Source organism: Spodoptera frugiperda, chromosome 21, assembly GCF_023101765.2.
Source record: "Spodoptera frugiperda isolate SF20-4 chromosome 21, AGI-APGP_CSIRO_Sfru_2.0, whole genome shotgun sequence".
Lineage (NCBI taxonomy): Eukaryota > Metazoa > Arthropoda > Insecta > Lepidoptera > Noctuidae > Spodoptera > Spodoptera frugiperda.
The window spans coordinates 3,381,195-3,394,849 of NC_064232.1; the positions used below are offsets into that span (position 1 = coordinate 3,381,195).

Consider the following 13,655-nt stretch of genomic DNA (forward strand, 5'->3'; position numbering starts at 1 on the left):
AAGCTATAACTGTTTGACGAGGAACTCGACTAGTTTCAAGCCATGCTAGAGGCTCATATTCATGAGCAGCATTCCGCGACACGACGCGGCCACTGTCGCTATTACTGAACCTTGGCTTTATACTAGTCGAGTTCCTCGTTAAAGAGTTACGTGAGTAAACCGATAACATAATAATTAATTTAGCGTGATTTGTTTAATTCGAAATTCTCAAAAATAGTAATGATTTTTACTTACACTTACGCACACCTATATTAAAATTTTTGTTACTGTGCAAATAAACTGTTTTTCCTTCTTCTTTCATGTGATTCTATGTTATTAATTGCCATATTTTTTTTTTTTTTTTTTTTATTGTTAAATGGGCCGACGTTTGGCCGCTATCTCACCTGATGGTAAGTGATGATGCGGCCTACGATGGAGCACGTCTGCCCATAAGCAACCTATTCACTCGGGCTTTGAAGACACCCAGGTTATACCCATCAGGAAACACAGACTCCGGCAAGGAGTTCCACTCCCTAGCAGTTCAATATGTTTGTAGGTACTCAGCAAGAGGTTCGCCCAGTTCCCTCAGACGAGCGTGGGTGCAGTGGGCACCGTGCTGTTCCTGAGGTTCATCAACCCTGCCATTGGTGAGTTTCTATACAGAATGTATACAACGTGTAACAAAATACCCATATACATCAAGAAGCCCCGATGAATACACGTTGAATAGAATCTCTACACAAAGTTTCAGCTTAAAATACGGTTAAAAAAAATGTACCAAATACTTGATATCGCATAGTTCTTGATTTCAAATCATCCAAACGTGTCACAACACTACAGGGATCACTCGCTAATATTACGAAACATTTCTTCTGTATATCTGATCGCCTAGTACCTGTCTATCAAATTTTGATTCGCGCGCCGGCCCGATTTGAAAATATCATAACTTGGTACCATGATAACATGAGTTTAAAAAACCCTTCCCGTATCGTTTGTTATGTTATCTAGAAACCGTGCACTTGATATCTATACCCCCTTTTTGTTACACGTTGTATAATACCCGATGTACTTTTAGAGACTATATGAAAGAATTAATAACGGCAATGCATAGACTATAAAAACATATGTTTTTTTTTTTCTCACTACAACACAATATTTTTATGATATAAGCCGGTAAACGAGCAGACGGATCACGTAACGGTAAGCAATCGCCGGCTCGATCGGAGTGATACCACGGCCTCACAGAAAACCGACGTGAAACAACGCTTCCGATGTGTTTCGTTGTGTGAGTGAGGGTACCGGAGGCTTAATTACCCCCCTTCCTAATACCCGATTCCTCAACAACCTTTACATTTCACACCCAAAAGGCCGGCAACGCACTTGTAACGCCTCTGGTGTTTCGACTGTCTATAGGCGGCGGCGATTGCTTGCCATCAGGTGATGCCTCGTTTACCGGCTTACACCATAAAAAAATATGTATCATAGGCTACATCGTTCGTCTTACCATGAGATAGTAGGCAAACACAGCCTTATTAAATTTATACGTCTAATAAATATGTTTCCCCCCCCTAGTGTCCCCCCAAGAGATGGGTATAGTGAACCGGCCCGTCCCCCCTCACGTGAAGCGCGGCCTGATGCTGATGTCGAAGATCCTGCAGAACATCGCCAACCACGTGGAGTTCTCCAAAGAACAACACATGCTACCATTCAACCACTTCCTCAGGGCGCACTTTGAGGCCGGCCGCAAGTCAGTACTGGAATACTATCTACACTTTACAATGATTACTTAACCCAACTTAGCAGATGGCTAAGTTGTTTACGATACAAAATCCTTACAAAGGAATAGTTTTAGTAATCATTTATTTATTTAGTAGAAAAAACAAGCATAATTTTACAGCTTAAGCCAATACATATTACATTTAAAATGATATAAAATTAACATTATGTAATTACTTATTTAAAAAAAAGAGAGATTTAAGAGTAACATCCTAACCATTATCCTTTGCTACCTGCTGTTAAAAAGCACACATTCTCACAATAAATATTTTAATGCAAACGTCACGCCTTTTATCCCCGAAGGGGTAGGCAGAGTCGCACATTACGGCACGTATTGCCGCTATACAATGTACCTACACCCACTTTTCACCATTTGTGTTATAAGTCCCATGTAATAAGGGGTGAGCCTATTGCCATATACTGGACACAATTACAATTACTACAAAAAAAAAATCAATATCCCACCAACAGGTTTTTCATCCAAATCGCATCGGATTGCGAGTCCGTAGACCAGACGTCGCACAATCTATCGTTCATTAGCGACGCGAACGTCGTCGCCTTGCATCGACTGCTGTGGAACCACCAGGAGAGGATCGGAGACTATCTGTCGTGCAGCCGGGACCACAAGGCCGTTGGGAGACGGCCTTTTGACAAGGTAAGGCTAAAAAAATAAGCAGTTTTAAGTTGGTTATTGAAAAAAATTGCTGTAGCGCTACGGTGTAGTTGCTGTAGTGCTACGTCGTAGTTGCTATAGTATTACGGTGTAGTTGCTGTAGCGCTACGACGTAGTCGCTATAGTATTACGGTGTAGTTGCTATAGTATTACGGTGTAGTTGCTATAGTATTACGGTGTAGTTGCTGTAGCGCTACGACGTAGTTGCTATAGTATTACGGTGTAGTTGCTATAGTGTTACGGTGTAGTTGCTATAGTATTACGGTGTAGTTGCTATAGTGTTACGGTGTAGTTGCTGTAGCGCTACGACGTAGTTGCTATAGTATTACGGTGTAGTTGCTATAGTGTTACGGTGTAGTTGCTATAGTATTACGGTGTAGTTGCTGTAGCGCTACGACGTGGTTGCTGAAGTGCTACGGTATAGTTGCTATAGTGTTACGGTGTAGTTGCTGTAGCGCTACGACGTAGTTGCTATAGTATTACGGTGTAGTTGCTGTAGCGCTACGACGTAGTTGCTAAAGTGCTACGGCGTAGTTACTATAGTGTTACGGTGTAGTTGCTATTGTATTACGGCGTAGTTGCTGTACCGCTACGACGTAGTTGCTGAAGTGCTACGGCGTAGTTGCTGTACCGCTACGACGTAGTTGCTGAAGTGCTACGGCGTAGTTGCTATAGTGTTACGGTGTAGTTGCTATTGTATTACGGCGTAGTTGCTATAGTGTTACGGTGTAGTTGCTATAGTGTTACGGTGTAGTTGCTATAGTGCTACGTCGTAGTTGCTATTGTATTACGGTGTAGTTGCTATTGTATTACGGTGTAGTTGCTATTGTATTACGGTGTAGTTGCTATTGTATTACGGTGTAGTTGCTATTGTATTACGGTGTAGTTGCTGTACCGCTACGACGTAGTTGCTGAAGTGCTACGGCGTAGTTGCTGAAGTGCTACGTCGTGGTTGCTATAGTGTTACGGTGTAGTTGCTATAGTGTTACGGTGTAGTTGCTATAGTGCTACGTCGTAGTTGCTATTGTATTACGGTGTAGTTGCTATAGTGTTACGGTGTAGTTGCTATAGTATTACGGTGTAGTTGCTATAGTGTTACGGTGTAGTTGCTGCAGTATTACGGTGTAGTTGCTGTAGTGTTACGGTGTAATTGCTGCAGTATTACGGTGTAGTAGCTGTAGTGCTACGGCGTAATTGCTGCAGTATTACGGTGTAGTAGCTGTAGTGCTACGGCGTAATTGCTGCAGTATTACGGTGTAGTAGCTGTAGTGCTACGGCGTAATTGCTGCAGTATTACGGTGTAGTTGATGTACCGCTACAACGTAGTTGTTGCAGTGCTATGTCGTAATTGCTGTAGTATTACGGTGTAGTTGCTGTAGCGCTACGACGTAGTTGCTATAGTATTACGGTGTAGTTGCTATAGTATTACGGTGTAGTTGCTATAGTATTACGGTGTAGTTGCTATAGTATTACGGTGTAGTCGCTATAGTATTACGGTGTAGTTGCTATAGTATTACGGTGTAGTTGCTATAGTATTACGGTGTAGTTGCTATAGTGTTACGGTGTAGTTGCTATAGTATTACGGTGTAGTTGCTATAGTATTACGGTGTAGTTGCTATAGTATTACGGTGTAGTTGCTATAGTATTACGGTGTAGTCGCTATAGTATTACGGTGTAGTTGCTATAGTATTACGGTGTAGTTGCTGTAGCGCTACGACGTGGTTGCTGAAGTGCTACGGTATAGTTGCTTTAGTGTTACGGTGTAGTTGCTATTTGTATTACGGTGAAGTTGCTATAGTGTTAACCGTAACACTAACTACACCGGTAGTTGCTATTGTATTACGGTATAGTTGCTATTGTATTACGGTGTAGTTGCTGTACCGCTACGACGTAGTTGCTGAAGTGCTACGGCGTAGTTGCTGAAGTGCTACGTCGTGGTTGCTGTAGCTCTACGGCGTAGTAGTTGCAGCTCTGTGACGTAGCAAAGATCTACAAAGTTGTAATGATAGTGCTACACCGTAGTTATTGCAGCTCTATGGCGTAGTAAAGTACTACGAAGTTGTAATGTTGTAATGGTGCTGTTAATGAAGTCAACTCTGCGGCGTAGTTTTGAAGTACTGCGGCGTAGTATAGTATAGTGAAAATATATTATATTTTAACGTAATTGCTACGCCTTAATTAGTGTAGTGCTACGGAACAGTACCCTAAACTAGCACGAGTTAGCTACATTGAACAAAAAGAAACGAGAGTGCGTTCGGCGCTCTGATTGGTTAGTTCATTTTCGCTGACCAAATGTTTCGTTTCGTTTTCTTACTATAGCGCTACGGCGTACGACCATTGAACTACAACTTAGGCCATGTAATATTAACACAATATTGTCTTGTTTTAGATGGCGACACTACTGGCTTACTTGGGACCGCCAGAACATAAGCCAATTGAATCGTAAGTATTAATACTGTACTTGACAGGATCATGGAGTATATCATAGTTAGGCAATAGGTCATTCATATTTCTAGTAGTCTACGTATATTCTAGACTGTCTTCTTAAGCGGTTTCTGGGCACACAATTCATCAGTTTTGATCGTACTTAATTTAAAATTTATTACAATTTTAGTAAATTCCTTTTTTAATATTTTTTGACCGCCACAGTTGACTTTGAGCCAAACTGCTACTATCAGTCATAGCCCATATTTAAGCCCATAGATTTATACCATACTACACAATACCATCCTATAGAGTACTATCCTATAAAGTATCATCCCATACAGTCCCATCCCATCCCGTCCCGTCGCGTCCCGTCCCGTCCCGTCCCGTCCCGTCCCGTCCCGTCCCGTCCCGTACCTTATCTTCCCGTCCCGTCCCGTCCCGTCCCGTCCCATCCCATCCCATCCCATCCCGTCCCGTCCCGTCCCAGCCCGTCCCGTCCCGTCGCGTTATATCCCGTCCCGTCACATGCAATACAATACTGTACCATCTAAAAATACTAAAAAAATCTTGAAACTTTAAAACAAGATGACTCTGACTCAGTCTCTCCTCCAGCACATCGAGCCTCCTGTTCTCGTCGTACGCGCGCTGGTCATCCATCGATATTTCCTCAACGAACTTCGAAGAGTTCATAGTCAAGCATAACATGCATAAAAAGGAAGAATTTAAAAGTATTAAGAGCTTGAACCGTCTCGACCTGTCCCGGCCAGCCCAGTCCCGTCCCGTCCCGTTTCGTCACGACTTTCCCGTCCGGGACCGTCCCAGCCTGTCCTGGCCCCATCACATCACATCCCGTCCCGTCCCATCCTGACCCGTCCCGTCACATGCAATACAATACCACACAACACAACACTAGGATATTCACTTTTATTTTTACCAAAACAAAAAAAAAAATCTTGAAACTTTAAAACAAGATGACTCTGACTCAGTCTCTCCTCCAGCACATCGAGCCTCCTGTTCTCATCGTACGCGCGCTGGTCATCCATTGATATTTCCTCAACGAACTTCGAAGAGTTCATAGTCAAGCATAACATGCATAAAAAGGAAGAGTTTAAAAGTATTAAGAGCTTGAACATATTTTACCAAGCTGGGACTAGTAAGCTTGGGAATCCAGTGTTCTATTTTATATCGAGGAGATATAAGTAAGTTGTGGTTTTCATTTTGTTAGTATTATTTAGATTTTTTGTGGTATAAGCTGGTTAGAGCAGATGGATCACCTGATGGTAAGCAATTGTCTACATAGACCGTAGACGTCTTGTGGCTGGTATGACGACGATGATTCATACCAGCCACAAGACGCTCATTATTGCGTTCTATGTAGAAACATAGAACGCAATAATGAGCTTTTTTACTTTTAACAATAATCTATAGTCCGCAAAAACAAGACAAAAACAAGAAGTCGACTCTAACATTTGCCATTTCAGAGTCGACTTCTTGTGATTGATAAAAATAAAACTAATGAGTAGGTATACAAAATGTTTCTTTGGGAAAGTTGTATGTAATCATGAGTACAATCACGTGTTTAAATATCGTTCACTAATTACCAGTCACCCTATACAACGTGTAACAAAATACCCATATACATCAAGAAGCCCTGATGAATACAGGTTGAATAGAATCTCTACACAAAGTTTCAGCTTAAAATACGTTTAAAAAAATTAGTACCAAATACTTGGTATCGCATAGTTCTTGATTTCAAATCATACAAACGTGTCACAACACTCGCTAATATTACGAAACATTTCTTCTGTCAATCTGATCGTCTAGTACTTGTCTACCTAATTTTGATTCGCGTGCCGGCGCGATTTGAAAAATTCATAACTTGGACCATGAAAACATGAGTTTAAAAAACCCTTTCCGTATCGTTTCTTATGGTATCTCGAAACCGTGCAATTGGGTACTATCCTCGGTCAAAAATAAATTATTACAACTTTTCAATACAATAAAATATTAAATGAAGTCGGTTAAAAATAATCTAACACTCTCATTCATAAATGACAATGCCAGAATATCTATAGAGCTTTGCCCCACCAAAAAATATATTGTACAGGCATACCAAATGTAGCATTCTATTGCTGCTCTATTAGTGATAACTAAATACAGGATTAAAAGCCTTTAGAGCTTGCGGTTTCTATATAAATCTAAGAACAAAATATTATATTTAGGTTAGGTACCGTAAAACATGGCAACTTTACCATATTTTGGAACAAAAATCGAAATATATTTTTAACCATAAGACGCATAGAAACCAAAACTATATATTTAGAATTGTAGTCTATCTGGCTCACTTTACTGTAATCGTCATTATATACAAACGCTTACTTTAGCCGTAGTAAAGAAAAAACAACATGGGTAAAGATACCAAATTTTTGGCAACTTTACCTACGCGCCGTACTCATCGTGTATTGCATATTAAAGAGTTGTTGAGGTACAGAGGGCTTCATCTAGGACCTCTTCGTATTATAATGCAAACAATATGAGGAAATCTATAAAGATAACGGCTACACAGACAGTAGGTATAGTTGCCACGGGTTTCATCGTAATTTACATACAAATAATTTGTTACGCTCGGGGTTGTCAAAAAATGAGAAATATTTTTATGACATGTATATTTAAAAAAAAAAATTATAAACCTTAAACCTAAAGTAAAAAAAAGCATAAATATCTGACAAAAATATTGTTCCTTTTTAAACTAAATTAAGTTCTAAAATTTTAAGTATTTATGTTTAAAATTGTAAAAAAGGCTACAAAATAATGTTTTATCTTTTGACTTTTTAATTTTTTGACTTCACTATCTCCATAGCTAATTTTAACATTACTTTCGTATACTCGAGTATTGTCTAGCTCCGAGTTTTCTGCGGTTTTGTTTCATGTGAGCCATTTTGGCCCTAAAACAAAAGGTATTATTAAATACATTATAACTTATCATCCAGGATATTCACTATTATGCTGGGAAATTTAGGTCTTCGAAAATGGTTACATACACACAAACAAGGCAAAAACATTTATTGCCAACCCTAACTGTAGGTAAAGTTGCCACAAAGCAGGCCGTGGCAACTTTACCTAACCTGTGTCAACATTACCGAAGCGATTATTTATCAATAAATTAAAGAAAAAGCAATTGCTGACATTACAACAGTAATCCCAACTATATTATACATACAAGATCAAAATTTCACTCACCTGTGACAAATAATTTAGGCTCTGTGAGCACAATTTAGGAACTACTAACTTTTAGCACATTTTCACGCACTACACTGTAACGGCGATTACTGGCATAATAGCAGTCTTACGTCTACGCAAAATATAGTAAATACTAGCTTTTGCCCGCGACTTCGTTCGCGTGGAATAGTGACTTCCGGCAAATTTTTGGTTTTAATCACATAGTTCCCGATCTCGCGGGATCTCTTCAAAAATGAGATGTGGAAGATATTCCAGGGAACTCTTCAAAAATCAACATAATGAGCTCTGCGTTTGAATTTAATAGATGTATACTCACTTAGGGCATTGAAAAAATAGTTTAAAAACGGACTTAAACTAACTTAAAACTAAAGAAAGCTACGAATTACGAATTTATAACAATTAAAAAAGAAACTATATTACAACCTATCCTCTATGCTATAATAACCAAGCTTAAACTAAATAATTTAAAAGAAACGACTTAAATCTAATCTAATTAATTTATAAATTAGACTTACAATTTTATTAAAAAAACTAACTACAGTAACTACTAATAATCGATATCAAACTAAACCTACGTTAAATAGTTTAACCAAAAAACCAGGAAAACCCAACAAATAAACTTATTAATTGACAAATACAACGAAACCAATTTAGAATATACGAAACAGCAGGACCACTACAGACAAATAATCATACGACTGATAATACACTTTTTCTACGATAGTACCGAAGCGCTCGGCCGATACCCAACCAAATGAATGTAACGAAACCATAGCGCGATCTATTTCGATCCCAACGCCATCTATCGAGGATAAAGACAACTTGGATTATTTATTTATACTCCGTTCGGGCATTTTCTTTGTACTAAAAGTTTAATTATATTGATATTATTTTTTTCATACCTTTTTACTATTTATTTACTTTTTTTCGATGAATTAAAACAATAACATGAACCGAAGTCGTGTAACGATCGACATAGAATTATCTATACTCCGTTAGAGCATTTTCTTTGTACTAAATGTTTTATTATATTGATATTATTTTTTTCATACCTTTTTACTATTTATTTACTTTTTTCGATGAATTAAAACAATAACATGAACCGAAGTCGTGTAACGATCGACATAGAATTATTTATAAATAATTTATTTCTTATTTTTATTTTTTGATTTTTGAAATAAAAATATATCTATGTCCTTTCTAAGGTTCTAAACTATATCTGTACCAAATTTCAACCAAATCCGTCAAATAGTTGCGGAGATTAATGGTATAAGCATAGAATGTTCGACGTGATTCTTTAATTTGACATAACTTTTTTATTTATGAACCGATTGACATGAAACAAACACTAAATGTAAATTTAAGCATCCCACAATATATTCGTGAAAACCGCATCCAACTCGGATCAGCCGTTTCTGAGATTAGCGCGCACAGACGAACAGACAAACAGACAAACAGACAAACAGACAAACAGACAAACAGACAAAAAAAAAGTTAATTACATTTTTGGGTTCGACATCGACATAACAATAACCCCTGCTATTTTTTTTATTTTTATTTTCAATGTACAGACAGCACTTTTCTACGATTTTATTATATGTATATAGATTTCCTTTTAAAGTCTAAAAAATACTACTATTACAAAACAGAATTCTAGTGGGTAGATTTTTAGATAAATGAGTTTATACCGAATACCTATAGTATGGTAAAGTTGCCAAGGGTCTGGTAAAGTTGCCATAGTTTACCGGTACCAGTTTAGATTAATTGCAGTTATAATGGTAGAAATAATTAAATTAAGTGCTTTATATTATTACAATGCTATCATAGGGTGTTTAGCTATGAAAGGAAGGAATGTCATCACCAATATCACCTTTAGTAATCCTACTTTTCATTCATAGCCATAACGAAACAACAATGTAAACAGAACAGACAGAGCGAATGTCAAATAATGACTTTTTTGACATAACTGACACAAGCACGCCAATGACGTTTCGTAACATCTGATCACTTACGTTCAAATACGAAATAATAATTAGAATAAGCATTCATTATAATATATATTATAAAAATAAATAAATTAACTAACAGTATGTATTTATACCAAATTCATATTAAAATCCGTACACATTACATTAATAAATCTTTTTTTTATTGAATGACTCGTTTTGTTCCTTGTGCAAGCGTACTAAGAAACGCAGATAGTCGCGATAAATACAGGAAATAGGCCTTGGATTTTTTAAATTCTTTTTATTTCCTAATTTTTATCCGCAACCTTATTAGAATAATAATTAAGTAACCAGGGGTCTTATTTTCATTGCATAATATTGATTAATTTACATTTCTTGTACATTGATGAAATTAAGTGGGGCAGGATCTGGCATTGTCATTTGATGAACTACTTTAATTTTAGATTTATTCTAGGTAAATTTCTAGAAATAAGTCTGCTATTTGACGTCAAAAACTTATGACGTCATAACGCACTATTTCATACAAAGTTCATAGAGTTTTTGAAAAAAGTATTGAATTTGACTAGTAGGAAAGTAGCCAATTGATGTGTATACCCCCTTTTTGTTACACGTTGTATATTTACACTTAAAATGTTAACACTCCATTTTCTCCAACAGAATAGGCGAGGTAAACGCGGACCTCCTGATCTACCACGTGATCCTGACCCTGAAGCCGTTCTGCCAGCAGCCCTTCGAGCTGATCGTGGACTTCACGCACACCAACTCTGACAACAGGTTCAGGTGACGATCTCTTCGTAGATTAGGCTCGTTTGCATTAGTCGACATTTTTAACCTTTTATACCTTATACCCTATAGGATAGAGTTAGATTTCCCTTGCTCTCTAGTTATGAGTCGAATTTTCAACCTTACTCTCTAACCATTAGTCGACTTTTAACCTTATTAGTTATAGGATAAAGTAGATATTCCCTTGTTATACAGAAAATTTATTTATTTGAAGATAGCTGTAAGATGACTATTTTCTTGTTCTCTAGTCATTTATAGAATTTAATTTAATTTTACTTTTAGGATAGAGTTAGATTTCCCTTGCCCTCTAGCCATTACTGGAATTTTAAACCTTATTCTTTATAGGATAGAGTAGATTTTCCGTTATGATACAGTAAATTAGCTGTGATTGCTCTCAGGCTCGGGTGACGATCTCTTCGTAGATTGGGCTCGTTTGCATTAGTCGACATTTTTAACCTTATTAGCTATAGGATAGAGTTAGTTTTCCCTTGCTCTCTAGCCATTAGTTGAATTTTAATGTTACTGGTTTTAGTACAAAGTTACTTTTCCCTTGTTCTCAAGTCATTAGTTGAATTTTACACCTTATTCTTAAAGGATAGAGTAGACTGTCCCTTGATATACAGTAAATTTTATTTATTTTAAGGTAGGTGAAACCTTGATAGCTTTTTACTTACTCTCTAGCCATTAGTCAAATTTTTAACCGTATTATTTATAGGATTGAGTAGATATTCCCTCGTTATACGCAAAATTTTCTTTATTTGAAGAAAGGTAAATCCTCTAGTTGTTAGTCCGAATTTTTCATCTTTTTACTTTGAAGATAGAATAGCGTTTCCCTTGCTATCAGGATAAATGAAACAAAACCCATAAGGTAAGGTTTCTAATGAGAATATCACAGCTGGAGTTACCAACGATAGTTTCTTCTTAGTATTATGAATTTAGTACTCTATAACTCACACAATAGAGTTGATTTTTCTTTACTTCAGCAAATCTCTCATTAGAATACAATTTCTGTAGTTTCTATTTCAGTCTTCCTACGTTTCTAATCCTTCTTTCATATTATAATTATGATGGTAAGCAATCGGCCGCCGCCCATAAACACCCGAAACACTAGAGGCGCTACAAGAGCGTTGCCTTTTGGGGGTTAGAAATTCAAAGGTTTTGGGCAAATCTTTGATTGAGAAGATTGGGAGGGTAATTAGTTGGGTAATTGGGCCTCCGGTAACCTCACTTACACAACGAAACACAACGCAAGCGTTGTGTCAATACGATTTTCTGTAAAGCCGTGATATCACTCCGGACGAGCCGGCCTATTCGTGCCGAAGCCGTACTCAGAGACAAAAGTAATCCCCCACATATAAAATGCGATCAAACCCGCCGGTAGAAGTTAGTCTAGTAAAAACAATTCTAACCCTAAGCATGATCTAGAACTCTAGCTGACATTTAGTATCGACTAGTGTGAATGAGCATTACTTTAAGATGCTTGGTGCTTAAATTGCATGACTTGTCTATCGCTTTCTCTGCTATTTTAATAATTATACTATACAATGTGATAGGAGTGAGACTTCTAACCCGTTAAGGCTGAGTACTACATCTAATTTTATCGACAAAAAATAAAATATGGGGGGGGGGTTGAAACCCCAATTAAAAATATTGAAAAAATAGCGATTTTTTAAATAATTCAGAAATATTTTGTTTCTCACCAAAACATTATCAAATATATAAAAAAGTAATGAATTAGTTAGCCAAGGTTATTAGCTACCGGTTGTCGTTTTTTTTTGTTTCTACGACGCATACAACCTTTGATATCACATAAAGTAAAAAAATCTTAAAATAACCATAATTTTTAGGGGGAAGGGGTTTAACACCCCATATTATTATTTTTGTCGATAAAATTAAATGTAGTACTCAGCCTTAACGGGTTAGAAGTCCCACCCCTATCACATTGTATCTCTTAAATTACTAATACTTAACTTACACCCGAATACTGAAATGCTACTCAATTTTAAGTTGTACTTAAATATCGTGCTATCTCTGTCATTTTATAAAGAATTGATAGCGACAGAACTAGTCCTGAGAGCGTCTTAAACTTGAGTAGCGTTTGAGTATTTGAACATTAATCTTATCGACTGCATCGTTGGTCGAGTAACAATGGGTCTCGGGTTCGATTCCCGGGTCGGGCAAAGTATTACTGGGCGTTGTTTTTCGACAATTTCTCAGAAGAGGTTCTGGAATTGTGCCTATGGCAACAGGCTCACCCCCTATTACATGGGACTTATAACACAAATGGTGAACAGTGGGTGTACATTGTATAGCGGCATTACGTGCGTGAGGTGCACATTACGTGTGCACACGTAAGGTGCTCTATCTATTCCTTCGGGGATAAAAGGTCCAACGAGGCTACTAGTCTGACTTGATTATGCGACTGCGACTGTCAGGCAGTCGATCGTGGGTTCGATTCCCATGTCATCTTAAATAAGAAACCCAAGCTCTGGATTTTTTAAAGAAAGTTACTACCAATTTTGTTTTAATATCGCAAACACAACTGATGAACATGGTCTCGGGTTCGAATCCCAGTTGCAACAAAGTATCTAAGAAAGTATTTTCTTGCTCCGGGTCTAGAATTGATGTGTATTTAAAATGTTGGGGTATGGTGGGGGCCCCTTGTGGTGGGGCCAGCCTATGTCACTTGCGTTTAAATCCGGCACTGAATATTAGATTCTAAGTATGTAATGACAAATATGGCAATAGAACCACCCTCTATTACATGGGACTTATAACACAAACGGTGAAAAGTGGGTGTACATTGTATA

At 37.5% G+C, this 13,655-nt stretch overlaps 1 protein-coding gene across 20 annotated transcripts in view; it reads left to right on the forward strand.

Annotated features, from left to right (window-relative positions):
• The window catches only part of LOC118280223 (neurofibromin), a 111,419-nt gene that overhangs the window by 35,514 nt on the left and 62,250 nt on the right, over window positions 1-13,655 (forward strand). For 15 of the 20 annotated variants that reach the window (XM_050701999.1, XM_050702005.1, XM_050702014.1 and 12 more), the window contains 6 exons: window positions 536-626; window positions 1,552-1,726; window positions 2,227-2,410; window positions 4,818-4,870; window positions 5,842-6,054; window positions 10,720-10,842. In XM_050701999.1, coding sequence (XP_050557956.1) covers window positions 536-626; window positions 1,552-1,726; window positions 2,227-2,410; window positions 4,818-4,870; window positions 5,842-6,054; window positions 10,720-10,842 — 839 coding nt within the window. The remainder of the gene's footprint in view (window positions 1-535; window positions 627-1,551; window positions 1,727-2,226; window positions 2,411-4,817; window positions 4,871-5,841; window positions 6,055-10,719; window positions 10,843-13,655) is intronic. The other 5 variants (XM_050702004.1, XM_050702013.1, XM_050702018.1 and 2 more) reach the window with 2 other exon arrangements.